General features: G+C 42.2%; 1 protein-coding gene across 1 annotated transcript in view; it reads right to left on the bottom strand.

Annotated features, from left to right (window-relative positions):
- LOC138245853 (uncharacterized) overlaps positions 1-22,302 on the bottom strand; it is an 89,113-nt gene that overhangs the window by 41,910 nt on the left and 24,901 nt on the right. Inside the window, exons 3-4 of the mRNA XM_069199830.1 lie at positions 21,314-21,400; positions 20,281-20,487 (exon numbers count right to left, since the gene is read on the bottom strand). Of these exons, the coding sequence (XP_069055931.1) occupies positions 20,281-20,487; positions 21,314-21,400 (294 nt within the window). The remainder of the gene's footprint in view (positions 1-20,280; positions 20,488-21,313; positions 21,401-22,302) is intronic.

The raw sequence follows: 22,302 nt of genomic DNA, 5'->3' as shown, positions 1-22,302 counted from the left end.
AGCCTTGCAGCCGCTTCCTGCTCCAATGGGGAAAACGGCGTTCCCCACGTTCGGGAAGGCCTCGTAAGAAAGGGGAGAGTCTGCGATCGGGGGCCAGGAAACACTACTAGACGCCAGGGATTTCACTTGGGGGGGTCGGCCCCCTCGGAAAACGGGCCGACCCCCTCCGGGGGCAATTTTTTTTTTAAAACAAACAAAAAGAAAATAAATGGACAGGGGGTAGCCCGTGGGCAGGGCGACCCCCTGTGGGGGCAGTATTTTTTTTTAGTTGTTGTAGGGTTTCCCTGGCGGCCATTTTGGCCCCCAAAGAAACCATACAACAACAAAAAAAAAAATATATATATATATATATATATATATATATATATATATATATATATATATATATCTACATATCTAATATAGATATATCTATGTAGATATATCTATTTACATGGATATATCTATATATACAGTATATGTATGTATATATATATATATATCTATAGATATATCTATGTAGATAGATATATATATATATCACTTTTGTCAATACGTGTGTGGTTTCCCTGGGGGTTGCGATCGGCCCCCAGGAAAACCAGACCCACATATAAAAGTGATATATATATATATATATATATATTTGCCACCAGTTGTCTTGCAGTTGCACCTTGCGTCTTCAAAGCAATGGACATACTTCAAATGACGCTTTTCAACTGTAGCTTTTAGGAAGCAATAAAAAAAGTCAAGTAAGTATTGTGATTATGTTTCTGCTACAAAAGGGTCAGAATTGTCTAGTGGCAGTTTTAGTGCCATAAAGAAGCGCAGAAGGTTTATATGCCTACTGCAAAGAGCAAATCTGTATTTTATGTAAATAGCTGAGTACATTTGTAAAGTCAGCCATTACCTGCGCTATAATACAAATGAAATGTATGTGCGGGGTGGAGGGCGGCTATGGAGAGATGAAGGGCACTTTTGCTGGGTGGTAATGAGGGAATCCGAGGAGGAGGGAATGGGAGCACCAATAATGATTGTTGGACTGGGCGCAGGAGGTGCTAAAAGACTGTGACGAATGGTATGTGACAAGGTGTTTTTTGAGTGTCTTGAAAGAACGTGCTGATTGAGGGAAGAAGCGTAGGTAAGGTGGCCTCAACTGTTGCACGTATCTTACACACACCATCTATTTTGTGACTGTCTACGTAGGCTAGTGTTTTAGAGCAACAGTTTAGCCAATAGCAGAGATGGCATCTTGATGGATGACTGCTGCCGTCACTCGGGTTATAGAGGACAGCTCTGACATAGGATCAGAGACTGAGACATCAGATACTGAGACAGCATCTGAGGGATAGGACAATGGCGCAGACTCTGAGAGTGATTTTTCAGTCAGAGGAGTCCCATTCGAAAACTCCTCTTCCAGTACATTATGAGGGAGGTGATGAGGACAGTCCTGCTGTCCCTTCGCAAGCAGTCTGTGCAACTGGGTAATAGTGGGTTAGCCTAACCCAGAGAGCAGGTGAATGAGGCGGCAAGCAGAGAGAGTGCTCTCTTGGGAGCTCCCCAATTAAGTTCAGCCTCAAATTCCACCGCCCAAATCGTATTGTGGAGACATCAAAATTATCTATCGCAAAACAAACTGGTTTTGTAAGGCAGGCACCTGTGTTTTTGGTCCTGGGATCGACGGCCATATAGAGAAACACACTAAACCCAAACATCTCTGGAAACTAGACATTTGGGGGAGTCCACAGAGGTGTGACTTGTGTGGATTCCCCAAAGTTTTCTTACCCAGAATACCCTGCAAAGCTGAAATGTTGAATAAAAACTCTATTTTTCTCGCATTTCTGTCACACAAACTACAGGAATATGCTGGGATCCACAAAATTCCTACCACACAGTGATTGCTCACCTGTCCTGATAAAAACACTACCCCACTTGAGTGCCTACACCTAGTGCCTGCGTCAGGAATGGATCACCCCAGGGTCAACAGCTGCCTCATGTAAGGACCAACATTGACCGTTGTGTAATCTATTCCTGTCGCGGGCACCAGGCCTACCCACACAAGTGAGGTATCATTTTTATAGGGAGACTTGGGGGAACGCTGGGTGGAAGGAAATTTGTGGCTCCTCTCAGATTCCAGAACTTTCTGTCACCGAAATGTGAGGAAAATTTGTTTTTTTAGCCACATTTTGATGTTTGCAAAGGATTCTGGGTAACAGAACCTGGTCAGAGCCCCACAAGTCACCCCATCTTGGATTCCCCTGGGTTTCTAGTTTTCAAAAATGCGCTAGTTTGCTAGGTTTCACCAGGTGCCGGCTGAGCTAGAGGCCAAAATCCACAGGTAGGCACTGTTTTCTATGAAAAAATGTGATGTGTCAACGTTGTGTTTTGGGGCATTTCCTGTCGCGGGTGCTAGGCGAACCCACACAAGTGAGGTATCATTTTTATCGGGAGATTTGGGGGAACGCTGGGTGGAAGAAAATTTGTGGCTCCTCTCAGATTCCAGAACTTTCTGTTACCGAAATGTGAGGAAAACTTGTTTTTTTAGCCACATTTTGAGGTTTGCAAAGGTTTCTGGGTAACAGAACCTGGTCAGAGCCCCACAAGTCACCCCATCTTGGATTCCCCTAGGTCTCTAGTTTTCAAAAATGCACAGGGTTTGTAGGTTTCCCTAGGTGCCGGCTGAGCTAGAGGCCAAAATCTACAGGTAGGCACTTTGCAAAAAACAGCTCTGTTTTCTGTCAAAAAATGGGATGTGTCCACGTTGTATTTTGGGGGGCAATTCCTGTCGCGGGCGCTAGGCCTACCCACACAAGTGAGGTATCATTTTTATCGGGAAACTTGGGGGAACATAGAATAGCAAAACAAGTGTTATTGCCCCTTATCTTTCTCTTCATTTTTTCCTTCCAAATATAAGACAGTGTGTAAAAAAGACGTCTATTTGAGAAATGCCCTGCAATTCACATGCTAGTATGGGCACCCCGGAATTTAGAGATGTGCAAATAACTACTTCTCCTCAAAACCTTATCTTGAGCCCATTTTGGAAATGCAAAGGTTTTCTTGATACCTATTTTTCACTCTTCATATTTCAGCAAATGAATTGCTGTATACCCAGTATAGAATGAAAACCAACTGCAGGGGGCAGCTCATTTATTGGCTCTGGGTACCTAGGGTTCTTGATGAACCTACAAGCCCTATATATCCCCGCAACCAGAAGAGTCCAGCAGACATAACAGTATATTGCTTTCAAAAATCTGACATCGCAGGAAAAAGTTACAGAGTAAAACATAAAGAAAAATGGCTGTTGTTTTCAGCTCAATTTCAATATTTTTTTTATTTCAGCTGTTATTTTCTGTAGGAAAACCTTGTAGGATCTACACAAATGACCCCTTGCTGAATTCAGAATTTTGTCTACCTTTCAGAAATGTTTAGCTTTCCGGGATCCAGCATTGGTTTCACACCCATTCCTGTTACTAACTGGAAGGAGGCTGAAAGCACCAAAAATAGTAAAAATGGGGTATGTCCCAGTAAAATGCCAAATTTGTGTTGAAAAATGTGGTTTTCTGATTCAAGTCTGCCCGTTCCTTAAAGGTGGGAAGATGGTGATTTTAGCACCAGAAACCCTTTGTTCATGCCATTTTCATGGAAAAAACCACAAGCCTTTTTCGGCAGCCCTTTTTTCCCATTTTTTTGGGAAAATACAAAATGTTCACTGTATTTTGGCTAATTTCTTGGTCTCCTCTAGGGGAAACCACAAACTCTGGATACCATTAGAATCCCTAGGATGTTGGAAAAAAAGAACACAAATTTGGCATGGATAGCTTATGTGGACAAAAAGTTATGAAGGCCTAAGAGTGAACTACCCCAAATAGCCAAAAAAGGGCTCAGCACGGGGGGAGGGGGGGTGGAACGACCCAGCAGCTAAGGGGTTAAAGGACTACTTAAGTGGTTGCACAATCAGTGCTGCATGCTTAGTAGCATTTAATTTACAGGACCTGTGCACAGGTAGTGCCACTTTACAGGGGACTTACAGGCCAAATAAATAGGACAATGGAGTATAAATTCATTCTACCACATTCTAAGGTGGGAGCACAAGCATCTTACCTTGCTGGATTTATTGTAGCTATTATTTTGAATCACTGTTCTAGCTCATTCCTGACAAAACGGTAGACTTTATTAAAGTTTAATAACGCCTTCCCATGTTAGCCAATAAAGCTAGCAGCTTTTCCCTCACCAATTTATAATGTCCTTGCTTATTATTACAATGCACCCTACCCTTGGGGCCTAAGGTAGATTATAAGGGATGACATGTGTAAAACTAAGGTAGTTAAAGACTTTGGCATTGCTTTTAATTCCAAAGTCGAATTTGGACACAGTTTTCTTCTGAAAGCAGCTTGCAAGGCAGGGCTGGCTTTTAAAATGACAGCTGGGAACACAGCAGTACACACTTAAATGAATTAAACCTATTGGGCACCTAAACCTACATGACCTATAATATTCTAGGGACTTACAGATAGGTTCTTAGTACCAATGATAATTATACCTAATTACTATATACAGCATTGGCCCTGGGCCTGGATAGTAGAGCCCAGGGCACAATCATAGTCAGAAAACACCAGAATCAGTCAAAATGGGGTGGGGGGGCAAAAAGTGGGGCACATTGCAAAAAGCCCCATTTTCTCACACAAGCCAATAGGGTTGTTAGAGTGGGCTGCACAAAGTGAAATGTTCCACCAAGAAATAGACACCCACTTTTGATGAAAGTACTTGCTATAGTGGAAGCTGGTTGAACCCATGTGCAAGCTTCTAACCCCCTCTTTTGATTGACAGAGATTAAAAGTGAGGCAAACTGGATTGTTGGAATACAGATATATTCCAATTGGCCAATTCAAACGAACTGGTCACTCTTGATTGGCTGGCCACAACATGAACAATATGATGTGCAAGCCATTATAGGACTCACCGACACAGTCCCCGAGTCCAGAAAATGAATAAAAAAAATACAAGGGGCAGGGCCCTGACTCCAGTGGCATGTGGAGGCCGGGCAAAAGGGATCCCTTTTTATTGGCAGGTCACAACGTGGATAACACAGTCCTCACTGAAATATATTGCAGAGAATGCCAGCTTTTGAGTGTCACAAAAAGATATAAATGGTGATAACATATTTTAGTCACAATATAAATAATTTATTTCTGGTACCATACTCATTTTAAGAATTGCAGTGTATTCTAAGGTGATTTGTCCTGAAAAAGATGCACATCCACTGCTATGATTTGATGAACCATGTTTGACAGGAAACAGTTTTCCCCAACATTTTCTCATAGAGGTTATGGAAGGTGCTCCAGAAGCTAAACTACAGCACATTTCCATATATTCAAACTATTTTCTTCAGCCATGAGAGAATAAAGTCTGATATTTTGAGCAAAAAAAGTAATTCTCTATTTGTAGTGCATGTATTTCCAACATCAGTCAGTTTATTCCCCATTGCTCTACTGTGGTTTCACTACAATATTCCAATGATAAACTAGAGCACTAACATTCTGTATTCATGACAAAAGTGTGCCAGACTTGAACACCATCTTGATGGAGTAAAAGCTATAAAGCGGAGAGCATTTTCCTTGGAAATTAGCAAAATGATGTGGTTGTTTAAATGAAAGACTTTTCTGAGCAGGCTGAAATAAACAAGCATTGAGGCGATAATGCAGGTGTGAAACCATTAGGTTAAAAATGTGGGATAGTTAGCAGTGCATGGCGAGGGCGCAAGCGGTAGATAACTTAGGGCACGAGAAATAGTTACTTGAGATAACTCTATAACAGGTGAATTTCTATGGTTTTGTGCATTTAAAATGTGAACCTCACTATAACATACCTGTAACCTTTGTTTTTTTGAGTGAATTTCTACGGGTTTTTTTAAATTCTATTTCCTAACTACAATATCCCTCTAACCTTTATTTTTTTCAGTGAATATTTACATATACAGATAGATAGGTAGATAGATAGTGTTAGAAAAGGGGTCTCTAGTTGGCAGAGGTATACACCAAGTAGGGATCACAATCCTAGTCAGGTAAGTCACACTCAACCCAAATTATCCTGTGTCCACTCTCTGGTAGCTGAGCAGTCAGGCTTAACTTAGAAGGCAATGTGTAAAGTATTTGTGCAATAAGTCATGCAATAACACTGTGTAAACACCACAAAAATAGACCACACAGCTTTAGAAAAATATAAGATATTTATCTGAGTAAATTAAGGGCAAAACAATCAAGATTTGATACGCACAAGTTGAAATATCACTTTTACAATGATAAGAAGAGTTGTAAGTCTTTAGAAATCAACAAATGTCTCTTGTGTGCACAAAGTACCTGGAATGCATCAAAATTACATGCACGAAGACCGCAGAAGAGGAGATGCGTGGAAAAACGGAGGTGTGCAGTGGATTTCCGGATGTGCACAGATGACGCGTCAATTCGTCCCACGCTGCAAGAGCTTTGCATCAATTTCCGGTGCATAGTCTTGGGTCCTCACTGCGATGCAGGGCCTTTTGACACCCAGGGATGATGCGTGGAAATCTTGGGTGTGCAGGACAAAGTCAGAGGTGCTGCGTCGATCCAGTGTGGCAATGCATCGGAGATTCTGTCGCATGGCAGGCGCTGCATCAATTCCTCACATAGGAAGTCAGACTGCATAGTTCCGGCTCGACGATGTGTTGATCCGGTATGGCTGTGCGTCGAAGTTCCGGTCGCAATGCAGGACCTACGTCGATCTCCAGTCAGGGAGCCGGGCTGCGTCGTTCTGGTTTTGGCCACACTGTGATTCTTTCACCGCTGGGCAGGCTGTGCGTCGATTCCAGCAGGCTGTGCATCAATGTAAATTTTCACCGTACAAGGAGTTTCCTTGAAGAGGAGAAGTCCTTTTGGCCCTGTGACTTCAGGAACAGGAGGCAAGCTCAATCCAAGTCCTTGGAGATCTAGATACCGGCAAGGCAGCAGGGCAACAGCAAGGCAGCAGTCCTTGACAGCAAAGCACTCCAGATGAGTCCTTTGGGCAGCTAGGCAACTCCTCTTGGCAGGTTGCAGGATCTAATTTCAGAGTGTCTCTCCCAGGAAGTGTCTGAGTTGGTGGGGTCAAGGACCCAGGTTATATACCCAAAAGTGCCATGAAATGGGGAAGAATTCAAAAATTGGTTTTGAAGTGCACCAGGTCCCCTTTCAATACAGGTCTGTCTGCCAGGGTCCCCAGTAGGGGGTTTGGCAGTCCATTGTGTGAGGGCAGGCCACTAGCCTTTGAAATGTAAGTGTCAGGCCCCTCCACCCTTCCTGCCCAGTATGCGGATAAGTGCAGGTGTGACTGAGTGTCCTGTGTTTGTGTTTGTCTGGGTGAAATGCGCAAGGAAGCAGTCAACCAGCCCAGCCCAGCCCAGACGTTGGTTGGAGACAGGCTGGAAGGCACAGAAGGATTTTAGGTGCAGAGAAATGCTTGCTTTCTAAGAGTGGCATTTCTCAAATAGTAATAACAAATTCAACTTCACCAATAAGCAGGATTTTCTATTACCATTCCGGACATAATAAAAATGACCTGTTTACCCATTTCTGATCAGAATCTACCGCTCAAACAGTGCACAAGAGTAACCCTAATGTTAGCCTATGAAAGGAGCAGGCCTCACAGTAGTGGACAACGAATTTAGGTGTTTTCCACTACCAGGACATATAAAAAACACATGTACATGTCCTGCATGTGGCAGTGAAACAATGACAGGCCTGACACATGGTTAAGGGCACAACCAGTGCTGCAAGCCCACTAGCAGCATTTAATCTAAAGGCCCTGGGCACATGTAGTGTGCTTTACTAGGGACTTACAAGTAGTTTAAATATGCCAATTGGGTATGAACCAATGTTACCATTTTTTAGGAAGAGAGCATATGCACTTTAGCACTGATTAGCAGTGGTAAAGTGCGCAGAGCCTTAAAGCCAGCAAAAATTAGGTCAGAAAAAGAGAAGGAGGAAGGCAAAAAGTTTCGGGTGAGGCAGAGAGGCCATTTCCAACAGACAGATAGATAGCAAGTTAGATAGATAGATAGACAGATATAGATACATAGACAGACAGATAGAGCTATAACATTATAGTTAGGTGAATTTGTGAATGACAACCTTAACATTTAGAAGTAAAACAGGGCAAAGATTCTGAGGTAAACCTCCCTATAAGCACCCAACCTTGCACCGTGCATGGCTTTCAACCATGCACAGGGGAGGTTGCTGCAAGACCTAGCCTGCAGCCAGAAACTGCAGCCAACACCCACTAACCACCCAACCCCATGTTGTGCACAGGCCTTTGGCCGTGCCTGGCAGGAGTTGTCTGCAGCCTCTCTGGGTGTGAGAATAGGTAGGAGAGGGTGTTGCTGGGGGTGAGAGCGGCTGTCAGATTGTCTCTCTGGGTGTGAGAGTGCATTCATTGCTTCAGTGGGTAAATCAGTGTGTGCTTGGTCTGTGAGTGGCTGCATGAGGGTGTCAGTGGGTCTGTGAGTAGGTGGGTGCGTGAGTGTGAGTCAGTATGAGTTTGCATGTGTGAGTGTCTAAGTGGGTTGTGAGTGTCTGACTGGGGCTGTGAGTGCCTGCAAGAGGGTCTTAAAAGGTTTGTGAGTGGGAGCGTGAGTATCTGAGTGGGTGTGTAAGTGTCTCAGTGACTGTATGAGTGGCAGAAAGAGAATGAAACAGAGCAAGAGTGTGAGAGATCGACAGAGAGACTCTGTAAAGCTTTGATGTATGATATAGTTGGAATGATATTTTGTTTATTTAATAAGGAAAATGCAAGATAGTCATCTTGTATTTTTTATTTAAACATTTGTAATAAAAAAATTTAAAAAAAGAGGGATAAGAATCCAGCTGGACTCGAACCCTCAGTGCAAAAGTCCTTGACTTTCATGCTCAGCTATCTTTTTTTTATTTTATTTATGAGCCTTGTTGTTTTTGCTATCTGGGACCACAGGAGAAGCCTCAAGTGCTCCCCCATGGCCCCTACTTTTTTATTTTTTATTTCATATTTACACTATTTTGCAAAAAGCCCTTTAAAGGCTATCTGGCACTGCAGGGAAAGCCATTGCTTCTGCCATTGCTTCTGAAAGCATGGAGCTGCTTTAATCAGCAGCTCCATGCTTGCTGAAGCATTTCATCTCTGACCTTTGCATGCATGCAGGAAACAGAGATGAAAGCTTCAGATTTCAACAGCGGGACCTGCTTTAAAGGCCAAAACCCAAATTGTTTGCGGTGGCTTGGCTACAGCTGCACACTAAACACCTATGTCTTGGGGTGGAACATAGCAGGAGCCTGACCTGGGGAGTGGCGGTCCCCAGGGCCATCAAAGGCTCCTCGAGGGGGGCCAAGCAGCTCCCTTCAATGTGTACATAGCCCCAGGGTGGTGTTCCCTGGGGCTCAGGGGGTCCAAAACTTTAGGGGTGGTGGTCCCTGGGGTCAGGGGGACCACAGGCCACCCATATATCTATATAGAAGCCCAATGGGGTGGTGGTTCCTGGGGGTCCTTTTTCTTTCATTTAAATATTTGCCCTGGGGTGGTCCCTGGGGTGCAGGAGGCTGAGTGGTCCCTGCAAATTTATTACATTTTGCCCTGGGGAGTGGTTTTCCCCAGGGTGCAGGGGACCACAGGCCCCTGCGTAATATTTCTTAAACACCCCGGGGAGGTGGTGATCTCAGGGGCAGCGGGAGGGGGGGTATCACACACAGCCCTGGGGAGGAATCCGGCCCCCACATATACACTATAAGCTCTGGGGAGTTGGTAGGTGGTAGTACCCAGGGCAGTGGGAGGTGGCCCGGTCCCCCTGCATTTCTAAAAATGATGATTCTAGGATTTCACCCCTGACAATGAATCGTTTTACATTTTTTTAATGTTACTGCGTATCTGCCATGGATCTGACCGTAAATTTTACAAAAATGCTTTTCAGTCCTGGGTGGTGCCTTTGGCACCCCACCACTAGAGCTAAGGGGTCAGGGTGTTCGTCCCTTTGCCCCTTTTGAATTTTTTGTATTATTTTTTCTGAGACTCAGCCAAGATGGCTGACAACACTTCTGTTGTTGAAGTGTCATCAGACAATTCGATCTCTGCACAAGATCAGGAGGGGGGTCACAAATCCTTTGTGTCCCTATATACTTGGTGTAATTTGGTGTAATTCCACCTGTGTTTTTTCCTATTGGAATTAACATTGGAAACACTCTAAATATCATCCCGCCTTTATCTCGGCACCCGCTTGACAGATCACCCCAAAATTTTCAAGACAGAAGCTCATGTGACTGTCTAATTTTTTGGGAATATTTAGTGAAGATTCATAAAGCGGGCAAAGATATAGGCAAACAAAAAACTGCTTTTTCTATAGAAACTAGGTCTAACTATATATATATATATATATATATATATATATATATATATATATATATATATAGTAGGTAGTTATAGTTAGAACCTACTTTTCATAGATGGAGAGTTTTTGTTTTGCTAATTACTTTGGTGCTAACTGATAAATCTTCTAAAAATAAATCAAAACTAGTTTGCCATTCACTTCAGCTGCCATTTATAGAGTTTTAGGATGAGTAATCAAGCAGGGACAAGAAAAAAAAGGTGGGTCCTAAAACACATTTTCCTTTATGCAATTTACCATAGGGATTTTGAACACAACTGCAGCCCAAACCGCTGAATGGAATTACACCAAATTTGGCAGAAAGCAAGATCTTAGTTCTGAGAGACCACTTTTGTTTATTTGGTGCCAATTCATTCAGTAGTTTTTGAGTTATTAAAGAAAAAAGATTTACAGATACCTCAGGATGCAGATCCATTCTGGATCCACTGTGGTGGTGGATCCACACCTCAACAGCAATGCCACACACCCTCATCAACCCATACAGCCACTCACACACCCACTCAGAGATTGATACAGCCACTCACAGACCCATACAGCCACTCACTTACCCACCTACACATTCACAAAACCACACACCCACTCATAGACTTACACAGCCACTCACACACCTACTCACTGACCCATATTGCCACTCATGCACCCACTCACAGACCCATGCAGCCACTCACACACCCACACATACTCCCATTCACAAGCCCACTCACAGACCCATTCTGAAACTCGCACACCCATTTACACCCACACACTCAAGTCACAATCCCAGAAAAACACTGCATCTGTTCACACACCCACATACCCAGACACCTACTCACATGTTAATTCACACACAATCTGACAAAACCACTCATACACCCACTCACAGACATACACAGCAATGCACACGCCCATTCAAACACCCACTTACAAACACACTCACACATCTATACACACTCTAGCACCCACTCACACACCCATTCACACACCCAGTCACAGAATGACTCAGACACCCAGTAACAGACCCACACAGCCACTAACACACTGACAGAGCCACTCACCCAACCACTGATATATCCATACACTTACACACTCACTTATAGCGACATATATGTAGACATATGGCGACAAGTATTCACACATTCGCAAATAAACATATTGGCCCTCATTACAACCCTGGCGGTCGTGGAGAAATGGTGGTAATACCGCCAACAGGCCGGCGAAAAAAAAAATGGCATTACAAGCATGGCGGTGACCGCCATGCTAAACCGCCACTTCTCCACTTCAACCACCAGGGAGGTAACGACTGCTGGGCTGGAGACTTTGGTCTCCATATCAGCAGCTGTCACAACACCGTAGACGGTATCACGACCCTGCGTACCGCCATGGATTTCGTGGGGTTCTGTACCGCCACGAAATCCATTGCGGTAGGCACCATCATTGCCAGAAAATTCCTTCCCTGGCACTGATAGGGGTCTTTCCCACCCCGCCTGCCCCCCCAGAGTCCTCCCCCCACACCCCGCACCCCCCCTACCACCCCTCAAAGGTGGCAGGACCCCCCTCCCCACTCCCCCAACATCGGAACACACCCCCACCCTACACGCACACAGTACCATTACACATATCAACAGACACACACACAGTCATACACGCACACATACATACAGACATACACGCACACACTCAGACATACAGACAGACACGCACACATTTTCAAACACACAACACCCCCTGTATGTATACACGCACTCACACACCCCCTCTACACACTCACACCCCCATGCATGCACGCAACACCCCCTCACCCCCTCCCCTAATGGACGATCAGCTTACCTGGTCTAGTGATCCTCCGGGAGGGATCGGGATCCATGGGGGCTGCTCCGCCACCAGCACCTCGTCACCAGAACACCGCCACACTGAATCCTGGGACATGATTCGGTGGGTGGTGTTCTGATGACGTGGCGGTGGAGCAGCCTCCACTTCCGCGCCGACCACCAGTATGGCTGCTGGCGGCTCTCCACCCGAAAAAGGACCGGAGGGCTGCCAGCAGTCATAATACGCTGTGCGAAAAAAAAACCTGTACGGCGGTACCTCAGCGGTCTTCCAGAAAGACTGCCTAGGTTGAAATGAGGGCCATAGTTTGCCTATCTGTAAACCAAAATAAGAAGTGCAAAAAAGAACTCTTAATGTGTGTGTTTTTTAAAAAAAATTGTGTTTTTGGAAAAAAATGTTTTGTTTAAAGTTATAAGCAAAATTGCTCTATAACAAAAAAACTGGATAAATGAACAGCAAATATTGTTATCATAAAAATAACCTGCACTATTGCTGTCATGGACTGCTCACTAACTGTAATAATTTTGTTGCACACTGTACAAAAGGATACAACTTTCAGCATTTGCAGAATAATAACAGGAATGTTAGCTGTGACAGCAGCATGGACAAGTACTAGTAGAGCAGATGATGTAGATGACTGCATCCTTTTCTATTTCTGCTCTTGCGAGGCGATGGGGATCGATAGAATGCTGCTGGTGCATTGAGAGTACTTCGTATTGTTTCCTCTAGATAGTTCTATATGCAAAGGCTGCATTTTACAACCTTTGCAATGACCTTCTTTTCTCCAGAAGGGATAGACGACTAAGGTCCAAGTGGTTTATTCCTTTTTCGGTGGCGGTAGTTCTTCTCTCTTCTGTTTTTCTTGATGGTCTCCTCCTCCTCCTGATGCCTTTTTGATTTTGGTTTTTAAAAAAAACACCAAAGAAAAAGAAGCAGTTCCTCCTGTGGTACAGAGGTGTGAAGAATGAAGTGACACATTCACACAAAAAGGAATGGGAAGTAACTTCCTGTAGAAGCAGATGGCAGGTGTTTTAACCAATGAAATGTATTTGCTGCTGTGTCACATGGGATTTGCGGATCTGTTGTGGCGTGCAGCAGTGTCACAAAATCACTGTGAATCCGAAAAAATATAGTAAAATAACTGCTTAAGCTTTAATTACTTCTTAGATTATAAGTTTCTATGTTATTTCAACAAAGCACTTGCCTCAAACATCAATATTATAGCGTCCATTTATATTTTTGAGTGCTGTTAGAAATCACACTGGATCCACAGATTCCCCATGGAGGCCAGAATAGGAAGTATCTGTGGGCTGGCCTCATGGCAGATCTGTGACTCCAAAAAAATTGAAAAATAAAATAAAAAACACACTTTGTTTTTAAAATAATTAATGTAATTTAATAGTTGTATATAGTATTTATTTTGAAAACATTTGCAGGTGAGAACCAGTTAAAAAAAACTTAGGGTTAAAGTAGTTCTAGTGATGGGCACTACAACTATGCGATTGTGCAGCAACCGTGATTTTTGCATAATTCATATTTGGCCGCATTTGCCACATAATTAATCGTGTTGCATAATATCCCGAATTTAACTAAACAAATGTTCTTTGTAACTCAAAGGTTATTAACAATGCAGTGATAAATGTTGCTGTGCAGTTAAAGGCCTTTTGGAAAGCTGACCGGTCAACTTTCTGTCCCTGATTGCTGTATTTTGCTGTTAAACTTGTACTAAGAAGGTGCAACCTATGCCTATGCACTTGTAACAAGTTGAAAAATTATTAAATAATGAACTGATATTATTACAAAATTTGTCAAGTTATTCTTTATATTTTGCAGTTTTCAAAGGCCTGCCTTCATCATCATGTATTTTTTTCTTCCCAATACTTTCTGCACAGCAGGCAGCTGCTCTCCACTGCTCAACTGAATTTAAAGCCATCAGTGATGTAGAGAATGAGTCTAGTTTAACTTTTGCCCCTCCTTTCCATTATGTAATCCTAATATCACCTTTCAGTGCCATCAATCCACTTTAATTAATCAGTTACCCTTGTGCTGAGCAAACTGATTGATGGGTGCCCCTGCATATCCCCCACAACTATATAACTCAGCGCCCAGATCTCTGGATGCTATTGTGTGTGACCCTTCGCACTGCTAAATTGACAGATTGCTGCTGACTCTCACGGCCCCATCATTCATTCACCTCAAAAGTCCATATTTCTCGATGAGCCTGTCCAATCACATTCAACAAATTAGAATATGCTTTGTCCTCTGCAAGTTGAGGATGACCAGATCCACTTGCAGACTGCATGACGGCCCAATGTGATCAGACCTCGACTCTACAACATTTAATCCCTTTCGGAAATGTATAAAAACTTCATGCTTGAACTCCATCACCTGAATGAAGCCATATTCTCTTCATTCCCCCCCACAAATATTAATAAATTATGCTTTGCTGCCTCTGACTTTGCCACTTTCAGCTCTTTCAAAATCCCTACCATTTGAGCCATTTTCACAACACTTCTAATTACCTGTCTCCCTTCTGCTACACCACTCCATTCTCATTCACTGATTCTGTCCTGCCACAAACGTTGTGAACCTGATACTCACTTATTCCATACCATTTTACAGAACCTCTAATCCCTTCAGACTACAAATAAAAATATATTTAGCTTTCACCTTTCAGGTTCTGTTTCACCTAATCTCCTTATTTAATTACCAATTCTCTTGTCTTAATTTTTCTGCTCCAAATGTGTGTTTTCCTGGCACCCACTTCAACTATCATCAAGCTTCTCGGCTACAATTTTCTCTAAGCACCTTGAGTTAAACCAACTCACACTGTATCACTTGTTCCATAAATCCATTAAGGGGTCAATTTCCAGCACTTAAAAAAGTACATCCTCACTCATATGTTCAACTTTATAACTGTCACTCGCCCTGACTTGCCTGCCCACTCCCCCACAAATCTGAGACTCTTTCTCCTCTCTGAGGCATTTTACTCACAATAGTCACCAATTTGGTATCACTGGCATTACTCAAGAGTGGATTACCTTCTACCTTTCTGACCATTCCATATCCATTTCCTGGAGCTCCTCCCTTTACTCTTCACCTTCTCCACTACCTGTTGTCAACCCCCACAAGCTCAGCTCAGGCTCACCTCACGCCCCCTACCGCCAAACACCCTGGGTAACTAGTTTACCCATTTAGGTTCTCCTATCTAATAAAGTCCCTGAGGAAATTCTTTGATTTACTCCCATTGAAATCTAGAAAGACTGTTGCCTTTACCTTAATCACTTCTAGATTGGACTACTGCAACAACGTCTATGCAGGGTCATCTAAACTAACCATTCAGAAACTACACATTGTCCAAAATGTGGTGGCTAGACTTATCGTACAACTCCCCAGATGTTCATTGGCCTCAGCAGCCCTAAATGCCCTTCACTGCCTTCTTGTTCACAAAAGAATTTGGATTAAGGTTCTCTTGCTCACTTTTAGAGAGTACGGCTCTATGGGGCCAACTTACTTAAGGGCCAGATTTATTCATTATTCTTCGAAAGAACCTTGAGGTCTTCTTGCGCTAACCTCCTTAGGCCATGATCTTTTAGACTTAAAACACAAGGTGGAAAATCCTTTTTATTTGTGGGCCCCAAGGCTTGGAACCAGTTCCCCCCAGCATTTAAGATTTATTGAATCAGAATCACAGTTCAAAAAGCAATTAAATATATGGATTTTCTCAGCACTGGATGTCCTCTGCTACTCTCTAATTCTCTGAACAAGACAATTTCTGTGTTCTCCCTCCTTTCAACAGGGTCAGATGTATCTGCATAGCACATGGATGCTCCCGTGGGAGTGGTAGTGTGCTCTACAAGTGGCACATTCATTCATTCATTCATTAATCTAGGCTGACCATCCTCAATTTCTTCGCAAATCTACATTCTCTAAACTCTACTTTTGCCACTTATGCTGCCACATGTTTGTACGCTACTTATTGACTTCTCTTCACTAATGCTGATCGAAAAAATAAACATCAGTATTTCCCTCGATCATATCACCACATTAATATTATTACATAATATCTTATTATTTCTGGCTAAGTTCTCACACCCTCTCAACTGCATCACTGTTTTCTAAGCCCTTGTTTACATCTGGAAGCATTAATCTGCAATAGCAGCAAAATATCATATCCTGTATGTGCACAAAATCCACAATTACCTTCCCTTTCATATAGCAATATATCTTATCAGTGTTCTAGCCCTGAGCAAAATGTATTATTGTTACATTTTATATTGATCTCACCACACTATATTTTCTCATCTGTGGATAACTCCATTACCATCACCACACAACCCATTTTTGATCTCCTCAAATTGACGCCCATCGACTAAGAGCAGCACCAAGACTGAAGGCTTTCCACGAAGCATAAAACATTATATACTTTATGTAACTATCAACACTAGTTTTTCAGCATCATTCTGAAAATGTCACCGATAGATCTTACCCATCACCACAGAGAACATCCAAACTGCCCTGGCTGTTTCTAGATGTTAATGTTCTAATCCCATTAATCCGCAGCACTAAAACTAAGTGGTATCAAAGTACTCGGAAATTAAGACTCATATTTTCAAGATCCTCAAGCCAACGCACGGAGTGTAAATGTGCTCCATGTTCCCCAAACAAACAAAAAAATACATTCGGGGACCACACCTTCACAGTGATGGCATTGATGGCCTTCTCAGTGATGGCACAAAGAGTTTGTAATAAACTACTTGACACCTTACGTAGCTGTTCATACCTGTTTCATTTCCATAAACTTTAAAAATCATATTTCTCCCAATTTACATCAAATATTTAAAATATTTAGTCAAGATTTATGTTTCCGGATTTAACACCGTGAAGCATTGGCATATGTGTGCTTTATAAATACACTCAATACTATTCTGTACAGTGACTCAAAATAGCAATCGTTACACTTCCTCTTTTCAAGACTGCTCTAAAAACCTATCTTCTGCAAATAGAGGAATATATACTTCCATTCCTCAAGACACCAGGCCCAACGTCATCGCAATCCAAGACAATTAGATTTCAAACTGCATTAACGTATTTTATGTGTTTTTCAACTGACCAAGGTAGCATACTTTATGTGTGTTTGCTAATTAGCAAGTGCATATGCATATTATTTTGTTGCCATTATCCCAAATCGTCCAAAAAATAGGTGAATTCAGTTTTAAGAGCAAATATGCTTGGTAGTATTTCCTTTCTTTATTCAATAAACAATACAATCATATCTACTGGTGAACCAGTGTATTGTGTTTAGGCTACTAGGTCCCAAGGTGGGTGTCCAAACTCTTATTTCGAAGTTTAATCTAAAAATCTATTAGGATAAAACCTGTGTTTGGTCACTGGGCTCAGACAAATTGCAGTAACTGAAGGATTAAAATCCTGCCCATATTATTATCATGGAGTGACTGGACATAAAGTGGTAGTTGGATTACCTCTTTTAGATCCAATCAAAAGAAACATCCAGAGGAAAAAAAAAAGCGAAACATAATCTTTTTTGTGACATTCACTCCAGGAGTGTGACGAAACATGCCGATGTAACTACCCGAATCTAGGAGTACACCCTTGAGTTAATTCACCATGGGATTTGCTTCTAATTTGTCAAGGAGACTATAACAATTTGATAGGCTAGATCAAAATGTGATTGATTTTGGTAGATACACCACCCACACATCTTTGTTCAAGTTAAATAACAACTCTTTCTATTGAAGATTGGGCATGATTTTTATCAGATGCATTCCACACTTCATCCATATATTATACTAACCTCTAGTATGAATCTAGTGTAAGTCGTGCAATTCTGTATAGCAAAATCATGCAGAATTACCTGAAAAGTTAGATAGATTTCTCAAAATTAGGCAGAAGAGTAATTTTATTTGGTGCTATTTTCTTACAATACAAATGACCCCTCACATCCCAAATGGACGTAAGGATCCAACTTGAGCTAAGAAATAGCTCTAAATGCAACATAACACACACAGGGGCACAAGTAGCCACTAATGCTTGCTAAATGTGAACTTGGGTAGATTTTCTCCCAACTTACTCCCGGTCTTTAGCAGTACTTTCCTAATGCTAAGCACCCGCATGACCCAAACGGATGTGAGGATGATTTTTGCAGAAAATAGCTCTAAATGCAATGGGACATGAATAGCAGTGCAATCAGCCGCTCACTAAATGTGTTCTCGCTGTAGGTTTTTTTCCTCAAAATTACACAACAATGCTGAAAAGCACTATTATTGGTAATTCCACGTCAAGGAGCAATGCAGAATTACTGTGGTTACTCCCGTTACTTGGGTGTGGTTAAAATCACTTCTGAACATAATTTATAATAGAGATGAACTATGACAACAGCCTATTGAAATGTTTGCCACGTTTCTTGAAAAACGGAGGGAAAGTATTAATGATGCAACATGTGCACCATGGATATTCGTTTGTGACTGCTAATAGAAACTCTTGCATGCTGTTCCTTTTAGATCTATCCCCGTTTTTTGGACCATGGATCACTTCTTCTTATTGACCAGTTTGAGAGATGATAAAATAGTTTTGAGAGGTATGGGCCGGCATAGATATTTTCTAGAAAGTAGAACAGTTTGCATTATAGACTTCCAGACACATTTTGTAATCAACCAGAAAGAAAAAGGTAGTCATTACACTTGAGGAGAAAAGTGTTTGAGAAATCCGTGATGCTGGGATAGATCGTTGAAAATATGCCTTGATTCATGCTGCTTGGAGTGTTTTTATAAGCACGTTAGGAGCTTTTTTTTAACATTTCATGCTATTGCCAATATCTTCAATATGGATATAGGATATCAGGTTGTGCAAGTAGTTCCAATTAACCTTGTGCAAAACCATTATCCATCCCAAAATATTTGGTGGTTAAAATTGCATGAACATCTACTCAGCAGTAAAAGTTACCAGGAATAAACGTACAATTACAACATGACTTTTTTTATCCTCCACTTAGATGCCTTCAAGTGCTTTATACAATGTGTTTTCTGCCCAGCTGAAAGTATTGACCTTCAGTTGCATGAATGGTTAAGTGGAGTCACCTGGATTCCAATCTGTGATATGGAGGTTGCACGTCGTTCTCAGCAGCAGGTGTATAATCAATGGGGCTGGCTGCTCAATTTGGGTTTAATTCTTGAATAGTCAAGTGAATCAAAAATGTCAGTAAAACTGTGAGGAAACTGTCTGAGATTGCATCAATATTTGTGTTAATGAGTCTGAGGTTGCGGAATTGAAGATGCATTAAAAAGGCAAATACGTGGTTGGCATCATGGCTGCAGATGTACTTTATATCTGTTCGGCAGAAAAACAGAGAGAAAATGGGTTCACCTGGTCATCAACATTAAATTGACAGCCATGAGCAGGCACATAGCAAGGGTCAAGGGGGATGACAATAGGGGGTTTTACTGTGTCAAATCTGTGGTGCTCCAAAGTCTGAAGATAGTAATTTTCAGAATAATCAATGAAAAGTGAAAGTAAATCCTCGATCACTGAGAAAGCCTAATCACTCACTGATCACAAGGGCTCTAAAATAAACCTTCAGCCGAGTTTTATAGTCCCCCTTCCTTCCAGGCTTAGAGCCTTATGATTAAGTTAGATAATATGTAAATTTCATTTATAAAGTGTGTCCATCACCTGATGTTCAAGTTTAAATTCCCAGCAGATCTCATGCATGCCTGTGCGTAAATATGTATAAATGTATGTGCTATTTGAGCACCATAAATTTAGTCTATAAGGCAGAAGAGCACAATAGATGTTCAAACACAAGCACACAATCTATGAGTGACAGGAGAGGTAGCTCAGTTTTGGGACCAGAAAGGTATAGTTACTACAATGTAATGTAGTGTTTTTCAAAGAAGTGTGTCTTCAACTTTTTCTTAAATTGGAGTATCGTTGGGATGCTCTATATCATCTCACGACAATGTGGTCGTGAAGAATAGTGGGTGCACCAGCTATTCCCATCAAACTTGGAAAACCCAGTACGGAGAAAACCCTGTTTTTCTATGCACATTTTTCCATCCACTTACCATTGTCCATTTGCAACTTTTCAATACAGCTTTTTAGGCTACTGTTGGCAGCACATCTGCACACTCCCTGAAGCTCTCTGATGGACTCCCCCATGGATAAATGATGTTCTCGTTGTTCATTGAATGTATCAGCAATATCAGAAAACAGCTTATCGACATCGGGAATATCCACCAGTTTCACTATGAGTTTCTGATCCTTGAGAAAATCTGTTAAAGACAAAAAATAATATTTTAAGTTAAGCAAATAAGAACAAGTTCACGACTGTGGATCAAGAAAGGGCTATATTCGCTACTTCAAGCTTGTCCTGTCTGTATTTATGACAAAGGTCTTGATTTTGTACACTTAAGTCCTGGTAATGGATGAGAGGCACATATTTGGCAGTCATGGTCTCTTGGGCATGTGCAGCTCCAGTTCAAGAGGATTCTGAAGGTGCTTGCACATCTTAGCCGTCAAGAGAGGTTTATGCATCCAAGTAATTTGTTTGTTGGGGAACCCCTAAACTTTTACCACTGCCACATATTCAATTGTCTACACCAACAAATTAATTGCTAAACTAAATCATTCAAAAGTGCTCATTTCATTTGCTCACAACTTGGAAACTGAATGACTTTTAATTGTACATTACTTCCCCACGCATTTCCACACAAGACCACTATCACAAATGTGGCAAAGTCAGCACTGTGGTGTGAGTCACTGCATGGTGTCAAGGAAAAAGCAGACTCTTAATTTCCCTCATGACCACACAGCAACCTCATGCAAACTGTCTTTCAGAATAAGGCAGCTAGAACTATTAGGGAATATCTTGGACTCTAAAAAACGCTTAATAAAACGCATTAATTTACACCATACAGGGCCTGCAAGCTTATATCTCTGAGTCATTTTCTTGTATGCACTTTCAGAGACAACTGACTCATCTGGAAAGGCAACCAAGTGAGATATGCGTTCATTATGATACAAGCAAGCCTTGTAATTGTGCAGAGTGGCCTTGATATTTCAAAGCATTTTAAAAATCTTATAAAGAATTCACACTACCTTCAGGATCCGAGACACCATGTGTGGTGCGTTTTGATACAGCAGGACCAGTGACTGGTACAGAGTCGCCATGTGTTGGAACATTCTCTGTAATAATAAAACATGCTTGCATTAGTTTCAGTAAAATATTTCTGTGCTGGGTTGAGGAAGAGTGTAGACAGACTGCATCCTCATTTATCAGGGTCATTATGTCTATTGATGTATGTGTGGGGAGGGTGTTTTCTTTTAATCATTCTTTTTACAGGAGAACATAGTGAGGTCAGAAGTAAAACAGTAAACACCCACTTTGATGTATTGTTAGCAAATTGTAGTTCTCACATTGTATTTTTAATCATTCGGGCGGTTTGATTTTTCAGATAGCCCTAGGGAAAACCCAGGATCCAGTTATCAGCACTGTGCAGCGGCTCACAATATAAAAACCAAGGACCATCGTTTCTTATGGTCTCTTGACAGAGCTCAGGTAAGGCAGGGCTCTGGACAATGTAGAAGTCTATAATCAGAGGAGGGCAAAGATGTCATTCTACTTCTATGCTACCTTTGTGACATATGCTATACAAAACCTGCTACACTCAGGTCCTCATTACGAAGCTGGAGGTCCTTGGACTGCCACCGCTGTAGCATTCTGACTGCCACATTACGAGTTAGGCAGGCAGACCTGCCTAAAGATGTCTGTCCCCTCCAGGATCACAGATTTCGATGAGGTGACAGAAATCTTGATTTTAGTCTGCTAGGGCGGCACTGAACTCCGCGCCGCCTGGACGATTACATCCTTGTTCTCCGCCAGCCTTTTCACAGTAGGGACGCCACCAAGAAAAGGCTGGCAGAGAACAAGTGCTGGGAGCTGCAGGGGGGGCCTGAACTCCCCATGGCATGGCATGGGCAGTTTAGGAGTCCCGCTGACCAGAACTGTCGGAATGTCCATGACAAGGCTGGCAGAGAACAAGTGTTGGGGACCGAAGGGGGGCCCCTGAACTGCCCATGCTATGACA

Source organism: Pleurodeles waltl, chromosome 7 (genome assembly GCF_031143425.1).
Source record: "Pleurodeles waltl isolate 20211129_DDA chromosome 7, aPleWal1.hap1.20221129, whole genome shotgun sequence".
NCBI lineage: Eukaryota > Metazoa > Chordata > Amphibia > Caudata > Salamandridae > Pleurodeles > Pleurodeles waltl.
This window is presented reverse-complemented; position numbering and strand designations above follow the sequence as displayed.